At 40.9% G+C, this 18,426-nt stretch overlaps 1 protein-coding gene across 1 annotated transcript; it reads right to left on the reverse strand.

Moving 5' to 3' along the window:
* Positions 1-9,129: 9,129 nt before the first annotated feature.
* llph (LLP homolog, long-term synaptic facilitation factor) lies at positions 9,130-18,409 on the reverse strand. The gene is made up of 3 exons (XM_043709645.2): positions 18,273-18,409; positions 14,064-14,273; positions 9,130-11,528 (listed from the first exon to the last, which is right to left on the reverse strand). The coding sequence occupies exons 2-3, from the start codon at positions 14,263-14,265 to the stop codon at positions 11,365-11,367; spliced, it is 366 nt and encodes a 121-aa protein (XP_043565580.2). The 5' UTR covers positions 14,266-14,273; positions 18,273-18,409; the 3' UTR covers positions 9,130-11,364.
* Between the last annotated feature and the right edge of the window lie 17 nt (positions 18,410-18,426).

Consider the following 18,426-nt stretch of genomic DNA (forward strand, 5'->3'; position numbering starts at 1 on the left):
CAGTAGCTGATTTGGACACAACTGTTTTCTATGGTAAAGAATTCCGCAGGCACACCACTCTCTGGAGAAATAAAATCTTTAAATTGTGATCCCTAGTTTGGACTCTGTGGTCATCAAGAACTGCCCTGCATAAACTCTTGTCAAGTCCTTCTGGAATTCTTCATCCCTCTCCATTTGTTTGAACTCCACAGAATTTAGTCCTAACCAAACCAGCCTCTCATTGTACCTGTCAGTCCTGCCACCTCAGCATTCAATCTCATTCATTGTACTCTCTTCATAGCTAGAACATCCTTCATCAGATAAGGAGACCAAAACACAAGTATCACATAATACTCAAGGTGTTACCTCACCAAAGCCCTGTACAACTGTAGCAAAACATCCCTGTTCATGTAATCAAATTGTTTTGCTATGAAGACTGACAAACCACTTACCTTCTTGGCTGACTGCTGTACCTACATGATTACATTCAACAAATAGTGTACAAGAACACCCAGTCTCATTGCACGTCCTCCTTTCCCAATCTGCTATTCAAATAATAGTCTATCCATGTGCTTCCAAAGTGGATAACCTCACATTTGTCTACATTACACTTGATCTATCAGGATTTTGCCCACTCACTCAACATGTCCAAATCACATTGAAACATCTCTGTGACCTCCTCACAGTTCACCCTCCCACTCAACTTTGTGTCATAATCTAAAAATTTTAACCGAATTTATGTAGAGTAAAACTTTGAATGATCTTTGCATTCAACGTAATTTGTATGAGTATTTTGCATATGGATAACACTGTTTACATAGTTGTCTAATATTGGTGATGTCATTGGTAGGAATTTGGGTAGATTGCAGATTTCATGCACTGGTACCAGCATTATCAAGCTTCATGCAACAGGGGCACTACTCAAAATATGAGATGAAAATCAAAGAAAAATACAGCAAATGCTGGAAGTCTGAAATAAAAACAGCAAGTGCTGGAAAAACTTAGCAGCTCTGATAGTTCAGATCAAAAGGCTAGTACCTTCATGTCTCTCCCAAAAACTAGGCAAAAAAGCCTTAAATATATCTGCTATTCCATCCAGTGCTCCCATTTGCACAAAGCCAAATATCACAAAATAAAATCATCCCCATAGTCTTTAAATAAAATAGAATTAAAAAGATTTTAAAAAAAATAAAGGTAAGACAAGTGCAATAGATGAATCTGGGAAATTGGTTTAACTGGTGGAGCAATATAAACGTTGGCAGGGGAAAAATTAAGAAAGAATCTGTTATGACTAAATTAGGAGGGTAGACTGTTTCCTTTCTTTGTCCTGCAGTGCCCACAGCAGAATTTAAAATTAAATAGAAAACTGACATTACCAATTATATATATTGATTTACAAAGTCGGTATCAGAAATAAGTTTGTATTTTCACTCATGGGATATCGGCATCGTTGCCTGGGCAATCATTTATTGCCCGCCCCTGGTTGCCCTCGTGAAGGTGGTCTTGAGCCGCCTGCTTGAACCACTGAAGTCCATTTGATTTAGGTAGACCCACAATGCCATTTGGAAGGGAGTTCCAGAATAGAAGCAACAGTGATGTATTTCCAAGTCAGGGTGATCAGTGGCTTTGAGAGGAACTTGCAGCTAATGGCATTTTCATGTATCAGCTGCCCTTGTCCTTCTAGATTAAAGTGGTCATGGATTTAGAAGGTGTTGTCAAAGGGGCCTTGGTGAATTTTAGCAGTGCATGTTGTAAATGGCACACACTGCTGCTACTGAGTGTCAGTGATGGAGGGAGTGGATAGTTGTGGATTTGGTACCATTCAAGTGAGCTGCTTAGTTATGAATGGTGTCAAACTTCTTGAGTGTTGTTGGTGTTGCACTTGCCAGACAAATGGGGTTTGTTCAGTCACACTCCTGAATTTTGCCTTGTATATTCTGGACATGTGTTGGCGTGTCAAGGGCTAAGTTTCTGACCTGCTTCTGTAGCCAGTGTATTTATATGGCAAGGAGAAAGTGAGGACTGCAGATGCTGGAGATCAGAGCTGAAAATGTGTTGCTGGAAAAGCGCAGCAGGTCAGGCAGCATCCAAGGAACAGTAGAATCGACGTTTCGGGCATAAGCCCTTCTTCAGGAATGAGGAAAGTGTGTCCAGCAGGCTAAGATAAAAGGTAGGGAGGAGGGACTTGGGAGAGGGGGATTGGAAATGCGATAGGTGGAAGGAGGTCAAGGTGAGGGTGATAGGCCGGAGTGGGGTGGGGGCGGAGAGGTCAGGAAGAAGATTGCAAGTTAGGAAGGCGGTGCTGAGTTCGAGGATAAAGTCTTGCAGTGCGTTTACAATTCTTAAACTTTGATGCAAGACATTCAATGAAAGAGAAAGAAAGCAAAGTTGCACTGTGGCAGTTTCTCTTTGACTGTGTTCCAGATAAATGATCAAGGGTCAGGAGTAGGCCATCTGGTCCCTCAAGCCTGCTCCACTTTTCAAGTAGGTCATGGTTGGTTTTAACCAAAACTCCATGTTCCCACCTAGCTTTGATAACTTTTCAATCCCTTTCCTAAAAGGCTATTAATCTTTTCCTCAAAAATATTTAAAGACTCTACTTCAAGGAGAGTTCCAAAGACTCATGATCATTTATAAGAAAAAAAGTTGTCTCATCTCTCTTCAAGTGGAAGCCCCCTTATTGTGCTGCAAAACCCTAGATGTGGATTCTTCGATAAATGCAAACATTTTCTCTGCGTCTGCCCTGTCAAGATCCCTCAAGAAATTATGTTTCAATCAAGTCAACTCTCCTAAATGTCAGAGGATACAAGCCTAGCCTATCTAACTTTTCATCATCCAATGCTAACCCAGTCCTACCCTTTGCTATCGCAGCACAAACTCACCACTCATCCAGAGGCACTCCTACTGCCTTTATACTCTTCTAAGGATTTACTCGATCTGTCCTGCTATATCTCACATATGCTTCCTTCTTTTTCTTAACCAAACCCTCAATTTCTTTATTCACCCAACATTCCCTATACCTACCAGTCTTTTCTTTCACCCTAACAGCAATATACTTTCTCTGGACTCTCGTTATCTCATTTCTGAAGGCTTCCCATTTTCCAGCCATCCATTTACCTGCGAACATCTGCCCCCAATCAGCTTTTGAAAGTTCTTGCCTCATACCATCAAAATTGGCCTTTCTCCAATTTAGAACTTCAACTTTTAGACCTGGTCTATCCTTTTCCATCACTATTTTAAAACTAATTGAATTTTGGTCACTGGCCCCAAAGTACTCCCCCATTGACACCTCAGTCACCTGCCCTGCCTTATTTCCAAACACTAGGCCAAGTTTTGCACCTTCTCTAGTCGGTACATCCACATACTGAATCAGAAAATTGTCTTGTACACACTTAACAAATTCCTCTCCATCTAAACCCTTACACTGTGGCAGTCCCAGTCTATGTTTGGAAAGTTAAAATCCACTACCATAACCACGCTATTATTCTTAAAGATAGCTGAGATCTCCTTACAAATTTGTTTCTCAATTTCCCTCTGACTATTAGGGGGTCTGTAATACAATCTCAATAAGGTGATCATCCCTTTATTTCTCAGTTCCATCCAACTAAGTTCCCTGGATATATTTATGGGAATATCCTCCCTCAGTACAACTGTAATGCTATCCCTTATCAAAAACACCACTCCCCTCCTCTCTTGCCTCCCTTTTTGTCCTTCCTGTAGCATTTGTATCCTGGAACATTAAGTTGCCAGTCCTGTCTATCCCTGAGCCATGTTTCTGTAATTGCTATGATATCCCAGTCCCATGTTCCTAACCATGCCCTGAGTTCATCTGCCTTCCCTGTTCAGCCTCTTGCATTGAAATAAATGCAATTTAATTTATCAGTCCTACCTAGTCCTTTGCTTTGTTCCTGCCTGCCCTGACTGTTTGAGACGCCTTTGTTCTCAACTGTGCCAGTCTCAGATTGATCTCTTTTCTCACTATCTCCCTGGGTCACACCTCCCCCGACCTTACTAGCTTAAATCCTCCCTAGCAGCTCTAGCAAGTTTCCCTGCCACCATATTAATCCCCTTCCAATTTAGGTGCAACCTGTCCTTCTTGTACAGGTCAATTCTACCCCAAAAGAACTTCCATTGATCCAAAAGTGTGAATCCTTCTCCCATAAACCAGCTCCTCAGCCATGCATTCATCTGGATTAGAGTGGTGCTGGAAAAGCACAGCAGGTTAGGCAGCATCTGAGGAGCAGGAAAATCAATGTTTCAGGCTGATAAAGGGCCTGAAAAGTCGATTTTCCTACTTCTCGGATGCTGACTGACCTGCTGTGCCTTTCCAGCACCACTCTAATCTGGACTCTAATCTCCATCATCTGCAGTCCTCACTTTCACCATGCATTCATCTGCTCTAACATCCTATTCCTGCTCTCACTAGCTTGTCGCATCAGGAAATTACTAGTCTCGAGGACCTCCTTTTTAAATTCCTGCCCAACTCTCTGTATTCTCCCTTCAGAATCTCAACCTTTTCCTTCCCTATGTTGTTGGTTCCAATGTATAAAATGACCTCCTGCTGGCCCCTCTCCCTCTTGAGAACATTCTGCACCCTCTCTGAGACATCCTTGATCCTGGCACCAGGGAAGCAACACACCATTCTGATTTTTCGCTGCTGGCCACAGAAACGTGTCTGTACCTTGGACTAGAGAGTCCCCTAACACAATCGATCACTTGGAACCGATTGCATTGAAAAATATTTCATTTTATTTCCAAAGGTGCACATGTAAAAAGCCATTTTATATTTAATATACTGTACTTGGAAAACTTATGTAGTAAAGGTACTGGAATGTTGATTGATTTCAAGGTTAAGTGGAAACAATAGTAGTTATTTCTTTAAAACATTGAATTGGAAGTTCGCTGTGGAAGTTCGAGATTATTTTATAATAAGGCTTCCTGTAAGTACTGTTAATCCAGAGATCTAGATAATGTTCTTGGGACTTAGGTTCAAATCCTGCCATGGCACATGATGGAATTTTAATTCATAAAAGAAATCTGGAGTTAAGAGTCTAATGATGACCACGAATCCATTGTTGATTGTCGGAAATATCCATTTGGTTCACTAATGTCCTTTAGGGAAGGAAACTGCCATCCTTACCTGGTCTGGCCTACATGTGACACCAGACCCACAATAATCTAATTGACTCCAGGCAGTTAGGTATGTGTAATTAATGCTGTCTAGCCAGCAATGTCCTCATCCTGTGAATGAATAAAGAAAAAAATAAAACTGGTAAAAGCTGTTTGCCTGTCTGTAGACCCCTACTGGGGTTGTTTTGAAAATACTTGGTTTCATAGAATCTCTACAGAATGGAAACAGGCTATTCAACCCAACAAGTTCATACCTACTCTCTGAGGAGCACCCCAGACTTACACCCCACCGATGCCCGTAACCCTGCATTTCCCTGAGATGATGCACCTAATTTACACATCCCTGGACACTATGGTCAATCCACCTAACCTGCATGTTGTTGGGCATCTGGAAAAAAACCCATGCAAACACGGGAAGACAATCGCCTGAGGCTGGAATTGAACCTAGGTCCCTGGTGTTGTGAGACAACAGTGCTAACCAATGAGCCATTGCGCTGCCCCAATTTTTTTGTTTTTGTTTTCTTCCAACTCAAAACAATGTTAGTTTTATCTCCTTCCATTGGAAGGAAAGCTTCTAAAAATAAACTGCACATAAGAACTGCACAGCAGATTGTTCCCACTTTTGAAAAAATACTCTCTTGTTAAGCTATGTACAAGTTTACAATATAGAAGAACTAGATAATTTAGCCCCTTGGGCCTGCTGCAACATTCTGTAAGATCATAGCTTACCTGTTATTTTGAATTCTATATTCCCATCTACTCCAGATAACCATTGGCAAATGGAATGTTGGCTCTTATTTCAAGGGTGTTGGAGTATAAGTGTAGGGAAGCCTACTGCAACTGTACAAAGTTCTAGTGAGACCCCATGTGGAGTACGATCAGCATTTTTGGTCCTCTTATTTAAGGAAGGATATAATTTCCTTGGAGGCAGTTCAGAGAAGGGTCACTAGGATGATCCCTGGTATGGAAGGATTGTATTATCAGCAAGACTAAACAGATTGGGATTCTACTCATTGGAGTTTAGAAGTACGAGAGGTGATCTCATTTGAACATATAGGCTTCTTCAGTGGCTTGACAGGGCAAATGCTGAATGTTTCTTCTCATGGGAGAGTCTAGAACTAGAGGGCAGAGTCTCAGAATGAAGGGGTGCCAATTTAAGACTGAGATTTTATTTATTCATTTGTGGGATGTGGGTGTAGCTGGCCAGTATTTCTTGCCCATCTCTAGTTGCTGTTGATAAGGTGATGGTGAACAACTTTGTTGAACCATTGCAGACCATGTGCTGTGGCCAGACTCACAATGCCTTTAGGGAGGGAATTCAAGGAATTTGATTCAGCAACAGTGAAGGAATGGCAAATTACTTCCTAGTCAGGATGTTGAGTGGCTTGGAGAACAATTTGCCAGTATTCCAAGTATCTGTTGCCCTTGCCCTTGGAAGTGGTCATGGGTTTAGAAGCTTGTGTCCAATGATCTTTGGTAGGCTTCTGCATGCATCTTGTAGGTAGTACACACTGCTGCTACAGAGCGTCAGTCGTGGAAAAAGTGGATACTTGTGGATGTGGTGCTAATCAGTCAGGGTGCTTTGTCCTGAATGGTGTCAAGCTTCTTGACTGTTGCTGGTGCTAGGGTAGAGGGGAGTATTCCATCATACTCCTGACTTGTGCCTTGTAAATGGTGGACAGGATTGGGGAGTCAGGTGGTAAGTTACTAACCACGGTATTCCTAGCCTCTGACTTGCTCTTGTAGCCACTGTATTTATATGGCACAGGTTCTTGTCAATGGTAACCCTCCAGGATGTAGATAGTAGGGGATTCAGGGATGGTGGTTAGATTGGTTCTTATTGGTCATTACCTTGCATTTGCATGGCATAAATGTTACTTGCCACTTGTCAGCCCAAGATTATACATTGTTGAGATTTTATTGCGGCCATAGATTCGTTCGCCAAGCAGATGTGTTTTTCTGCAAACATTTAATCAGTTTGCTAGGTGACGTAGTCAGTGGACCACTAGTGAAGCATTGGTGGTCTGACATGTCTGGTATTTACTGCATTTGAAAATGGACTGCTTCAGTACTTGAGGGGTCATGAATGCTACTGAATATTATGTAATCATTAGTAAAACACTTCTGATCCTATATTGGAGGGAAGATCATTGATGAAGCAGCTAATATGTAATGATTTAGGACACTACCCTGAGCAGCTCCTGCAGAGATGTCCTAGAGCTGAGATAACTCAACTCCAACAACCATGACGATCTTTCGTATATACCAGACATAATTTCAACCAGCAGAGTTTGCTCCCTTAACCCATTTTACTGGGGTTTCTTGATGCCAAATTTGGTCAAATCTTGCCATGATTTTGCTGGAGCATGAATATAAAACTGCACTTTACTGCCTTTGTCCCTTTTGGCCTATGAAGATCCTTTTTTCATGTCCGTTCTCCTCTCTGACCTGGCTGTAGCCATTTGAGCAGCCATCTATTTCTCCATATTAAAGCAGTTCCATTTTTAGTGCACAAAGTACTTTCTAAATGCATTTGTTAACTCATGGACCATTAATTTCTGACACTGTAAGAGATTTGGATAAAAGCCAAATGTTGGAGAGTTTGGTGACAGTGCATGTGGAAGTTTTCGTGGAATGAAGAATGGGAAAGTAATCAAAGTAGTTACAATTAAAATATAACAAAGAACAATATTATTGTTTAAAAATGCATTTCAAACATTAGTTTTGGAGATTATAAATTGATTAAAAAAATAGAAGCAAGACTAATAAAAAAAGGCAAAACTTACAAAATTATGCAGAGCATGGATAGGATAAATAGACAAAGTCTTTTTCCCTCGGGTCGGGGAGTCCAGAACTAGAGGGCATAGGTTTAGGGTGAGAGGGGAAAAATATAAAAGACATCTAAGGGGCAACATTTTCACATAGATAGTGGTACGTGTATGGAATGAGATGCCAGAGGAAGTGGTGGAGGCTGGTACAATTGCAACATTGCAACATTTAAAAGGTATTTGGATGGGTATATGAATAGGAAGGGTTTGGAGGGATATGGGTTGGGTGCTGGCAGGTGAGACTAGATTATGTTGGGATATCTGGTCGGCATGGACGAGTTAGGCCGAAGGGTCTGTTTCCATGCTGTACATCTCTATGACTCATACAAAAGAAAAGCATACAGTTGGGAGAGGCAAGTTCAAAGAAAAGCACCATGTATGAGTAAATTGAAGATAAACAAATATGGGAGAAAACCAGACCAGAAGTCAGAATAAAAAAAAAACTGAATGACCAGTAATGGGGACATAACAAAGACAGCGTTTCTTAAAAAAAACTCTGCAATTTGGATTTTAAAAATGCACAAATGAGGTTAAAATTTAAAGTACAACTAAAAGAAATAGATGCACAAGGAGCCAAGAAAGAAATAAAAATACCAGAGACAGTCCAAAAGTGCAATTACAAGCAATAAAACTAAACTGGGATTGATAATAGAATATTATGGAGAAGTAAAAAATTTTAAAGCACAAAGTTTGAATTTAAAAACAATAGCTTAAACAGTAATAAATGAGATTTCAACCAAACTATCAAAAGCAGCTGTTTCAATAAGAACTTACAATCCACTACTTTATAATCCAAACAATTTTGCCTCATCCCCTCCTTCAAATCCCCAAACCTGTACTAATGAATGACCCTAATTCCCATCATTCAGATCAATCATGGGGAAATCAGATAGTAAAATAGACAGAAGATAACCCAAGGTGTAGTGGTAAGGAATATGAAATGACAAGTGTTAGGGTAAGGAATTCAACAAGCACCAGGAATGGCTACAAGAGTTATTACAGTTGCAAAGACCAAACCTGATTGAGTCAAAAACCAGAAGTCAATAATGAGTTAGAAACTCAATTGTCAGACTGAATCACTAGTGAGGCAAAGCTTTCTTTCAACTTTACTTATCTGCAATGTATGGTAAATATCATTTTTTAGATTCTGACTTATGGCAATACTGAACAAGTCAGATCTCAGAATGAAAGCTGGCTTGATATACTGTATGTTTATTTTGTTTAGTTAGTTCCATGGCTGGTAGTCACAGACATATTCACAAGGCTGAAATATATTTAAATGAGGTATATTAACACAAAAGACAAAGCAAGCTAGAGATGGTAAAGTTAGAAAGATCTTAAACATCCAAAGTTCAAACTGGTTTTCCAACACTATCCTATAGACCCACATTCAGAGAAATTACCACCGAGATGTAGGTTTGCTCGCTGAGCTGGAAGGTTTGTTTTCAGATGTTTTGTCACCATACTAGGTAACATCATCAGTGAGCCTCCGGTTAAAGCACTGATGGTATGGCCCGCTTTACATTTGTGTGTTTAGATTTCCTACGTAAACCATCAGTGCTTCATCTGGAGGCTCACTGATGATGTTACCTAGTATAGTGACAAAACATCTGAAAACAAACCTTCCAGCTCAGTGAGCAAACCTACATCCAGAACCTCAACCTAAGCCACAAATATTCTCAAAACTCGCTAAATTAACACTTTATTTAAACTCATTAGAGTGCCTACTTAATGTTTCTTTGCTGATGGCTATGGTGACAATTTGAGGAGTCCTTTCAAATCTGCTAACATTAACTTTTCACAAATTTGAGAGCCTAAACTTTCTCAGTTGTAATAACCTTCATATTTCTAGCTAATCCTTCCTGGTTTGGAAGTTTCATGAACTAAACCCTTTTGCTGGGGGGTAACGTTCCCATAACTCCTAGGAGAGAAACTAATTTCTAAACTCCCTTCTGTCTTTGCACTGAAAACAAAGTTAATAATCTTTAATGTTTACCCAACCACTGAAAGCTCAATTATATAACCTTCCCATCGATTCCACAGGGGTTTGCAATCACCTGCTTCATCACAAATGCTGGATTTAAATCACCATTCTAGAAGTCTCTGACATTTTAAAAAAAAACCTTCACAGAAGTAACCAATATATAGGTCTGAAATTAAAATTCAAAAAATGATATTTTAGATATAAATAATACTTTTGTCAGGACGACGTAACCCCAATTTTGTATGCTTTATATTCAACTACCACCCATATGCTTTAGAGTTCGAAGAAAATTGGTGACATCATCTTGAGTCTCCAAAGTCATCATCAGAACATTCCAATTCTCTTGGTTAATATCACTCATTTCTGCCTTGGAACACTTCAACCCCACGGCATCAATGTGGACGTCACCAGTTTCCTCATTTCCTCTTCCCCCACCTCACCCCAGCTCCAAACTTCCAGCTCAGCACTGTCCCCATGACTTGTCCGACCTGCCTATCTTCCTTCCACCTATCCACTCCACCCTCCTCTCTGACCTATCACCTTCATCCCCAGCCCCATTCACCCACTGTACTCTTTGCTACCTACCCCCACCCTCCTCTCATTTATCTCTTCACTCTGCAGGCACTCTGCCTCTATTCCTGATGAAGGGCTTTTGCCTGAAATGTCGATTTTCCTGCTCCTCAGATGCTGCCTGAACTGCTGTGCTTTTCCAGCACCACTAATCTAGAATCTGGTTTCCAGCATCTGCAGTCATTATTTTCACCTAATATCACTCACTGTCATGTGTTTCAGATGGTACAAGTTAGATGACTACAATCTGTAACATTGCAATGAGCAAACAATAACTTGGAAAATATTTCAATGGAATTTAGACAAATGCTCTTGGCAAGTTTTTATTTAGGTACATTACAAAATATTGTATATTTATTAAAAAGATTTCTGACAGCCAAACTGCACATTATGTTTGACACGAGTAAAGACGAATTGATAACAAATGTAGAAGTTTTACCAAGACTAGATCTCTTTAGATGAAATTTATATATTTAATTGTTCTTCTCAGGATATTTTCTCCACCTACATAAGCAGATCTATCAATCCCTTTTGTGTTCTGTAAGCTAAGAACTCTTGGTTAATGGGGAAATGCTAAACTTGCTGTGTAAGTGAACCTTAGAACACTAAACACCAGATTTTCACATCAGTGCCATTTTGTTGTTGTTGTGGTAACCTTTTAATCTAAAATATGTTCCAAGTCAAGAATCTTCAAAGGTACAGAACATCATACTAGAATTGTTATGGTACATTTCTAAAAACATAGATGACAACACTTTCACTGGCAACACATTAAAACATTTGAAGTACCTGCTTTCCAAAACTGATGTTTATTTCCAGTCTTATCATAATCTTAACTAATTAAGTTCTTGTATGCTTTATTTTCTTACAAGTCTAGCAAACCAGTCCCTTTGGATGTTTTGATTTTCGCTTCTTTTTCAGTTGGCTTTTGATCTTTTTTCTTTGTCTAGGGTGCATCCATACTGGATACTGTCCATGTTCATTTAAAAGAGTCTTTTTGCTCCTTTTATTATCTGTATCCATTGGAAATGCATCGCCTGTGAAGGATAAGTTGTATTTAGAGTGTTAGAAAACATTTAAATTACTTCCCAAATTGAAGGGTTTTGCCCGAAACATCGATTCTCCTGCTCCTTGGATGCTGCCTGACCAGCTGTGCTTTTCCAGCATCACACCTTCACCTACAAACAAATCGAGTTAGTGAGATACGGTTTCCATGCATAAAGCTATTTTAATAAGGCAATATTTATTCATCTTGAATGTATGCATGGAAACCGTATCTCACTAACTCGATTTGAGTTTTTTGAAAAGGTGACAAAGAAGATTGATGAAGGCAGAATGGTAGATGTTGCCTGTATTGAATTCACCAAAGTGCTTGCTAAGGTTTAGATTAGATTAGATCACTTAGTGTGGAAACAGGCCCTTCGACCCGCTGAAGCGCAACCCATCCAGACCCATTCCCCTACATTAACCTCTTCAACTAACACTACGGGCAATTTAGCATGGCCAATTCACCTAACCTGCACATTTTTGGATTGTGGAGGAAACCGGAGCACCCGGAGGAAACCCACGCAGACACGGGGAGAATGTGCAAACTCCACACAGAGAGTCGCCAGAGGCGGGAATTGAACCCGGGTCTCTAGCGCTGTGAGGCAGCAGAGCTAACCACTGTGCCACCATGCCCCCCATCAGGTTCTACATTGTAAACTAGTTAGTAAGGTTAGATGACATGGGATCTACCGATCACCTTCCCAGCTACTTTCCCTCCACCCCCACATTTCTCTCTCAGCCCCCAACCACATTCCTGATGAAGGGCTTAAGCCCGATCATCGATTCTCCTGCTTCTCGGATGCCACCTGACCTGCTGTGCTTTTCCAACCCCACACTTTTTGACCTAGGGTATCCAGGGGGACCTCGCCAATTTGATATAGAATTAGTTTGGAAGTATGAGACAGAGGGCGGTAATAACATGTTGCTTTTCAGACTGGAGGCTGTGACCAGGGGTGTGCCCAAAGGATCGATGCTGGGTCCACTGCTTTTCATCATTTATATAAATGAGTTGGAATATGGGAAGCATAGTTAGTTAAGTTTGCAGATGATCCCAAAACATGTGACGTAGTGGGTAGTGAAGACTATTATCTCAGAGTTAAACAGGACCTTGATCAGATGGACCAATAACTGGCAGAAAATGCAATACCTCACATCTTTCCAAATTAAATTCCAAGGCAAACCAGACCAGAACTTATACAGTTAATGGTGGAACCCTGGGGTGTGTTGCTGAACAAAGAGACCTGGGGTGATGTGCACAGCTCCTTAAAAGTGGAGTTGCAGGCAGACAGGATGGTGAAGGCGGTGTTTGGCACACATGCTTTTATTGGCCAGAACATTTGAGAATAGGAGTTGGGATGTCATACTGCAGCTGCACAGGACATTGGTGAGGCCATTTTTGGAATTCTGAGTACAATTCTGATCACCCTTCTACAGGAAGGATGTTGTTAAACTTGAGATGGTGCAGAAAAGATTTACAAGAATGTTGCTGGGACTGGAGGTTTTGAGTTCAAGGGAAAGGCTGAATAGGCTGGGGGGTTTTATCCCCCAAGGAGCATCGGAGGTGGAGGGATGACCTTATAGAGGTTTATAAAATCATGAGGGACTTAGATAGGGTGAATAGCCATGTCTTTTTCCTACTGTGGGAATCAAAACTAGAGGGCACAGGTTTAAGGTGAGAAAGGGAACATAAAAACGACCGGAGGGGTAACTTTCACACAGAGGGTGACGTGTGTATGGAATGAGCTGCTGGAGGAAGTGGTGGAGGCAGGTACAATTACAACATTTTAAAGGCATCTGAATGGATTATCAAATAGGAAGGGTTTAGAGAGATAGGGACCAAATGCTGACAAATGTGACTAGGTCAGATTGGGATGTCTGGTTTGCACAAATGAGTTGGACTGAAGGGTCTGCTATATAAATCTATGACTATAATTAATGCACCTCTGCCAATTAATTAAGTGCTTATGGAATAAACAATTATCTGCTGTAGACAAATTAGATAGGATCCAGAATTAATCCATATTATGTACCGTTACCTCAAGTCAGGCAGGACAATGTTGTGAACATTATAATTTAGGATCCTTAGGTAGGATGGGATTGAACCCTTTAAGCAGTCTGTGGCCATGGACAGAAGCAGCTCTAAATTTGGTTGCAATGTCACCATGACACTGACAGTCAATAATAGCTACTTGAGTTCTATATAAAAGATTAAACATGGCTTCTGACAAATTTATAGAAGGAAACAAAGTTACATCACAATTCTCACTTCTAAATTTATAATATAATTTCTTCCTCATATTCCTCCAGACAAAGTTAAGGGACATTACATTCTCTTATTCTAAGTCATTATCTTATTTAGTCTCAAACTTCTGCTTCAGATTTTCTTGCCTTTTAGAATTTGCTGGCCTTTAAAGAAGTGTGGGTACTGATAATAAGCCTTTCTTGATGTACCTTTTCTTTAAGCTTGGGTGCACTTTATATGGAACATTGCTCAATAGTTTCCCAAAATTTAGAAAATAAATTACCATCCTCATTTGCAGCTGGGTTCTGTTTCAGTTTCTCACATGGTACCACAGTTGCAATTTCTTTAACATCATTCATAGTGATGTCACCAGTGCCATCCACTCCTAGTATACGTTTCAGTCGAGTAAGCTCCTTTGGTGCATTTTTTTTCCTCTTTTCTGCCCGCATCTTCCGCTTCCACTTACTTCTTAGGCTTTTTGCCATTTTTCCTTCTGCATTTTAGAAAAGAAATTACACAAAGTCTAATCTTAGATTGACGTAGAAAAGTACACACAGAACTGGCCCTTTGGCCCACGATGTTGTGCCGAGGTTTAATCCTAATGTTAAATATAATAACTTAACCCATGCACCCCCCAACTCACTGCTATCCATGTGCATGTCCAGCAGTCGCTTAAATGTCCCTAATGACTCTGCTTCCACCATCACAGCTGGCAACGCATTCCATGCATTTACAACTCTCTGACGTCTCCTTTATACCTTCCTCCTAATATCTTCAAACTACGACTCCTCGTACCAGTCAATCCTGGCCTGGGGAAAAATCTCTGGCCATTGACCATCTATTCCACTCATTATCTTGTATACTTCGATCAGGTCTCCTCTCTTCCTCCTTCTCTCCAGAGAGAAAAGCCTGAGCTTATTCAACCTTTCTTCATAAGGCAAGCTCTCCAGTCCAGGCAGCATCCTGGTAAACCTTCGTTGCACCCTCTCCAAAGCCTCTATCTTTCCTATAGTAGGGCAACCAGAACTGGACACAATATTCCAAGTGTGGTCCCACCAGGGACTTGGAGAGCTGCAGCAAAACCTTGCGGCTCTTAAACTCAATCCCCCTGTTAATGAAAGCCAAAACACCATATGCTTTCTTAACAACCCTATCCTATGTACTTGCATCCCTCTGTTCCTCCACACTGCCAAGAGTCCTGTCTTTCGACTTTCTAAAATGCATCACTTCGCATTTATCCAGGTTGAACTCCATCTGCCATTTTTCAGCCCAGCTCTGCCTCCTGTCTATGTCGCACTGTAGCCTGCAGTAGCCCTCTATACTATCGATGACACCTCCAACCTTTGTGTCATCTGCAAATTTACTAACCCATCCCATAACCTCCTCATCCAACTCATTTATAAAAATTACAAGAGTAGAGCCCCAAGAACTGAGCTTTGCGGGACCCCATTCAACAGTGACCTCCAGGCAGAATATTTTCCATCTACAACCACTCTCTACCTTCTGTCAGCCAACCAATTCTGAATCCAGATAGCCAAATCTCCCTGTATCCTATACTTCCTGACTTTATGAATGAGCCTACCATGGGGAACCTTATCAATTATCTTGCTGAAGTCCATACATACCACATCCACTGCTCCACCTTCGCTGACCTGTCTTGTCACCCCCTCAAACAACTCAATAAGATTTGAGACATGACATGCCCCTCACAAAGGCATGCTGACTGCCTTTAATGACACTGACCACAGACGTAAGACTGACTGGTCTGTAAGTGACAGGGATTTCCTATTACCCTTCTTGAAAAGGGGAACAACATTCACCTCCTTCCAATCCTCTGGTACAACTCCCGTGGAGAGTGAGGAGGCACATATCCTCGCCAGCGGATTAGCAACCTCCTTTTTCACTTCCCAGAGCAGCCTAGGATAAATCTGGTCTGCCCTGGGGACTTATCAATCAATGTTTTCCAAAATTTCCAGCACATCAACTTCATCAATCTTGATCTGGTCAAGACTATATCCCAGTTCCTCAAAGTTTCCATTCACAACAAAATCCCTTGCTGAAAACCGAAGCAAAAAATTCATTTCGGGCTTCCCCTATCTGCTCAGACTCCACGCACAAGTTCCCTCTGCTATCCCTGTTTGGCTCTACCTTCTCCCTAGTTATTCTTTGATTCCTCACATATGAGTAAAATAAGATAAAGGTTTTATTCTCTAACTGGCAAACTGAGTAAATGTATTATCTAGTATTGATCTATAGAGTCATAGAGAAGTACAGCATGGAAACAGACCCTTTGGTCCAACTCGTCCATGCCGACCAGGTATCCCAACCCAATCTAGTCCCACTGCCAGCACCCAGTCCATATTAGTCCAAACCCTTCCTATTCATATACACACCCAGATGCCTTTTAAATGTTGCAATTGTACTATCCTCCACCACTTCCTCTGGCAGCCCATTCCACACGCACCACCCTCTGCGTGAAAAAGCTGCCCCGGGGGTCTCTTTTATATCTTTCCCCTCAACATTGATTGAAAACACTGTTAGTGAATTAGTACAACTGAACAAAATAGAACTGAGTAATAAACTTAATTCTCAATTTTCTCTCCCCCATGTTTGAAACATCTTATCTATTAATTTTAATTTCTAATATTGGATAGGCACAAACGAGACAAGACAGCAGAAATCAACTTTCACGTTAAAAAGATAGCCAAACATATGCACCAACACAATATCAAACCTTCTTAGATTTACACATTATTTTTATTTGTTTCACTTTAAATGGTATTTTCAAAAGGCTTTACTACAGTTTTATTAGTTCATGAACTAAACTCAACAAGCCATAGTTGCTTGAATACATTTCAAGGGCCTACACTCAATATTGTACTGTTGCTGTACCAGACTTTCAAAACTATATTTGCTCAGAGGATGTGGGAGATGCTAAATGTGGGTGGGCCAGCATTTCCTGCACATCTCTAATTGCTCTTGATGTGGTAGTGGTGGTGAATCTTGAACCATCATAGTCCATGTGATATATTCAGCATTTTTAGGAAAGCGATTTCAGCAAGTTGACCTAATGATAGAGAAGGAACAACACACAGGCAATGGTGTTCACATACATATGGTTGTCTTTCCTCTGGGTGGTAAAGGTTATGTAATGTAAGTGTTAGCAATGAAGCCTTGGTGAGTTACCACAGTGCCTCTCATAATGATATACACTGCAATGAATATAATAGTGAATTTTGAATGTCATAGATGGGGCGTCAATCAAGCAGGATTGTCCTGGATGGCATTCAGCTTTCAGAGTGTTGTTGCAACTGCACCTATGCAGGCAAGCGGAGAGTGTTCAAATCACACTCTTGGTCAGTAGCAGTCCCAGTGTTGTTGACAGGATTTCATGATGGTAACTTAATGGTATGAGGGGATGCTCAATACCTTGCAATGTATGGCACAAGTGTCTTTGACATTAGATGCTCCTGGGGAATTAATTTTTTTTTTGGAAGGAACAACTGCAATATTTGCTTAGTATTTTACAACGCAAAACAAAACATATCCTGCACACAAATGAAAATGATTTCCATTTAGAATCTTCTTTCCTGAATGTCTTCCTTTCATTGGACAGCTTAGTTTACATTGATTGTTTTGTTACCTCAGTTTTGAGTTTTTCTACTCAACTTCTTTGTTGGTAATGTTTGTTACACTTAAATCTCTATTTCCTTTGTCAAAAGGTTATCAAAGTGGTCCAATAAACAACTGATCAATTCAGAACATGATGAGCCCAGACTTTGTTCACTACTTCAGTAACAGTAGGACATTGCAATGCTGTTGCTAAGTTGAAAAGAATATTCCAGCTAACGTAAGTGGTGTAATTATAAAGATAACATTAAAAAGTTACATTTATTTACACCCAAGGTATTTAACAACAACTGCAACAGCAAAATCATTCTCTGAAAGATCCTAATCTACCAGCCTTCCTCTGAGAGGCAGAATCTGGAATATAGATCGGGCGGCGGGCCGAGGATCAGCCGAGTGGGATAGGATTTGAGGGTACACTCTGGCCCCGTGTAGGGTAGTCTTTAGAAATACATGCGTGGCAAAACATGCAGATGTGATTGAATTTGCTAGCTATTTGAAAACCCATCAGCCCAGAATAGAAATAATGTCATCCTCGATCCCGAGGAGCTAGGTAGGAAGGTGGAGAGAGGCGGAGAAAGTTTTAAAATCAACGTAAACACTCTGCCAGAATAACAATTAAAATATAATGTGTTTGAAGCCACAATAATGGCTGGGTCTGGGCAGAGTGGTACTCCCTTGTCTGCTCCGCAGGTAAGGCGCACGGGGTGGGGGCTTCTGGCGTCGGGCCGACCTCTGAAACCAGCTCCTGTATGCAGTGGCAGAAATTCAGCAAACCGGACTGATCGCATTCACAACTCGCTGCGATTCCACAGTTGTTGGTTTCCCTAATAAAGATGAAAAAAAGAGAAAAGCAATCACTTACATCAGTCACGCCGACCACCACGTTCACCAGCTCCGCGTCCAACATGAAAACGTTAGAGCATTCTGGGATACTGGAGGACTCCGGCAGACCTTCCTCCGAGCATCTCATAGATAGAGGATTGTGGGATACTGGAAGACTGTCTCAGCAGATCACT

This window comes from Chiloscyllium plagiosum, unplaced genomic scaffold (assembly GCF_037043375.1).
Source record: "Chiloscyllium plagiosum isolate Xiang-an unplaced genomic scaffold, Cpla_swu_hap1 HiC_scaffold_19, whole genome shotgun sequence".
Taxonomy (NCBI): Eukaryota; Metazoa; Chordata; class Chondrichthyes; order Orectolobiformes; family Hemiscylliidae; genus Chiloscyllium; species Chiloscyllium plagiosum.

What these genes read in the sequence shown, in the direction of transcription:
- llph (XM_043709645.2), bottom strand. Translation starts at nt 14,265, where the DNA reads ATGGCAAAAAGCCTAAGAAGTAAGTGGAAGCGGAAGATGCGGGCAGAA. An exon ending in CCCAGCTGCAAATGAGGATG is followed by an intron (nt 11,529 to 14,063) that starts GTAATTTATTTT and finishes TATCCTTCACAG; the next exon opens with GCGATGCATTTCCAATGGAT.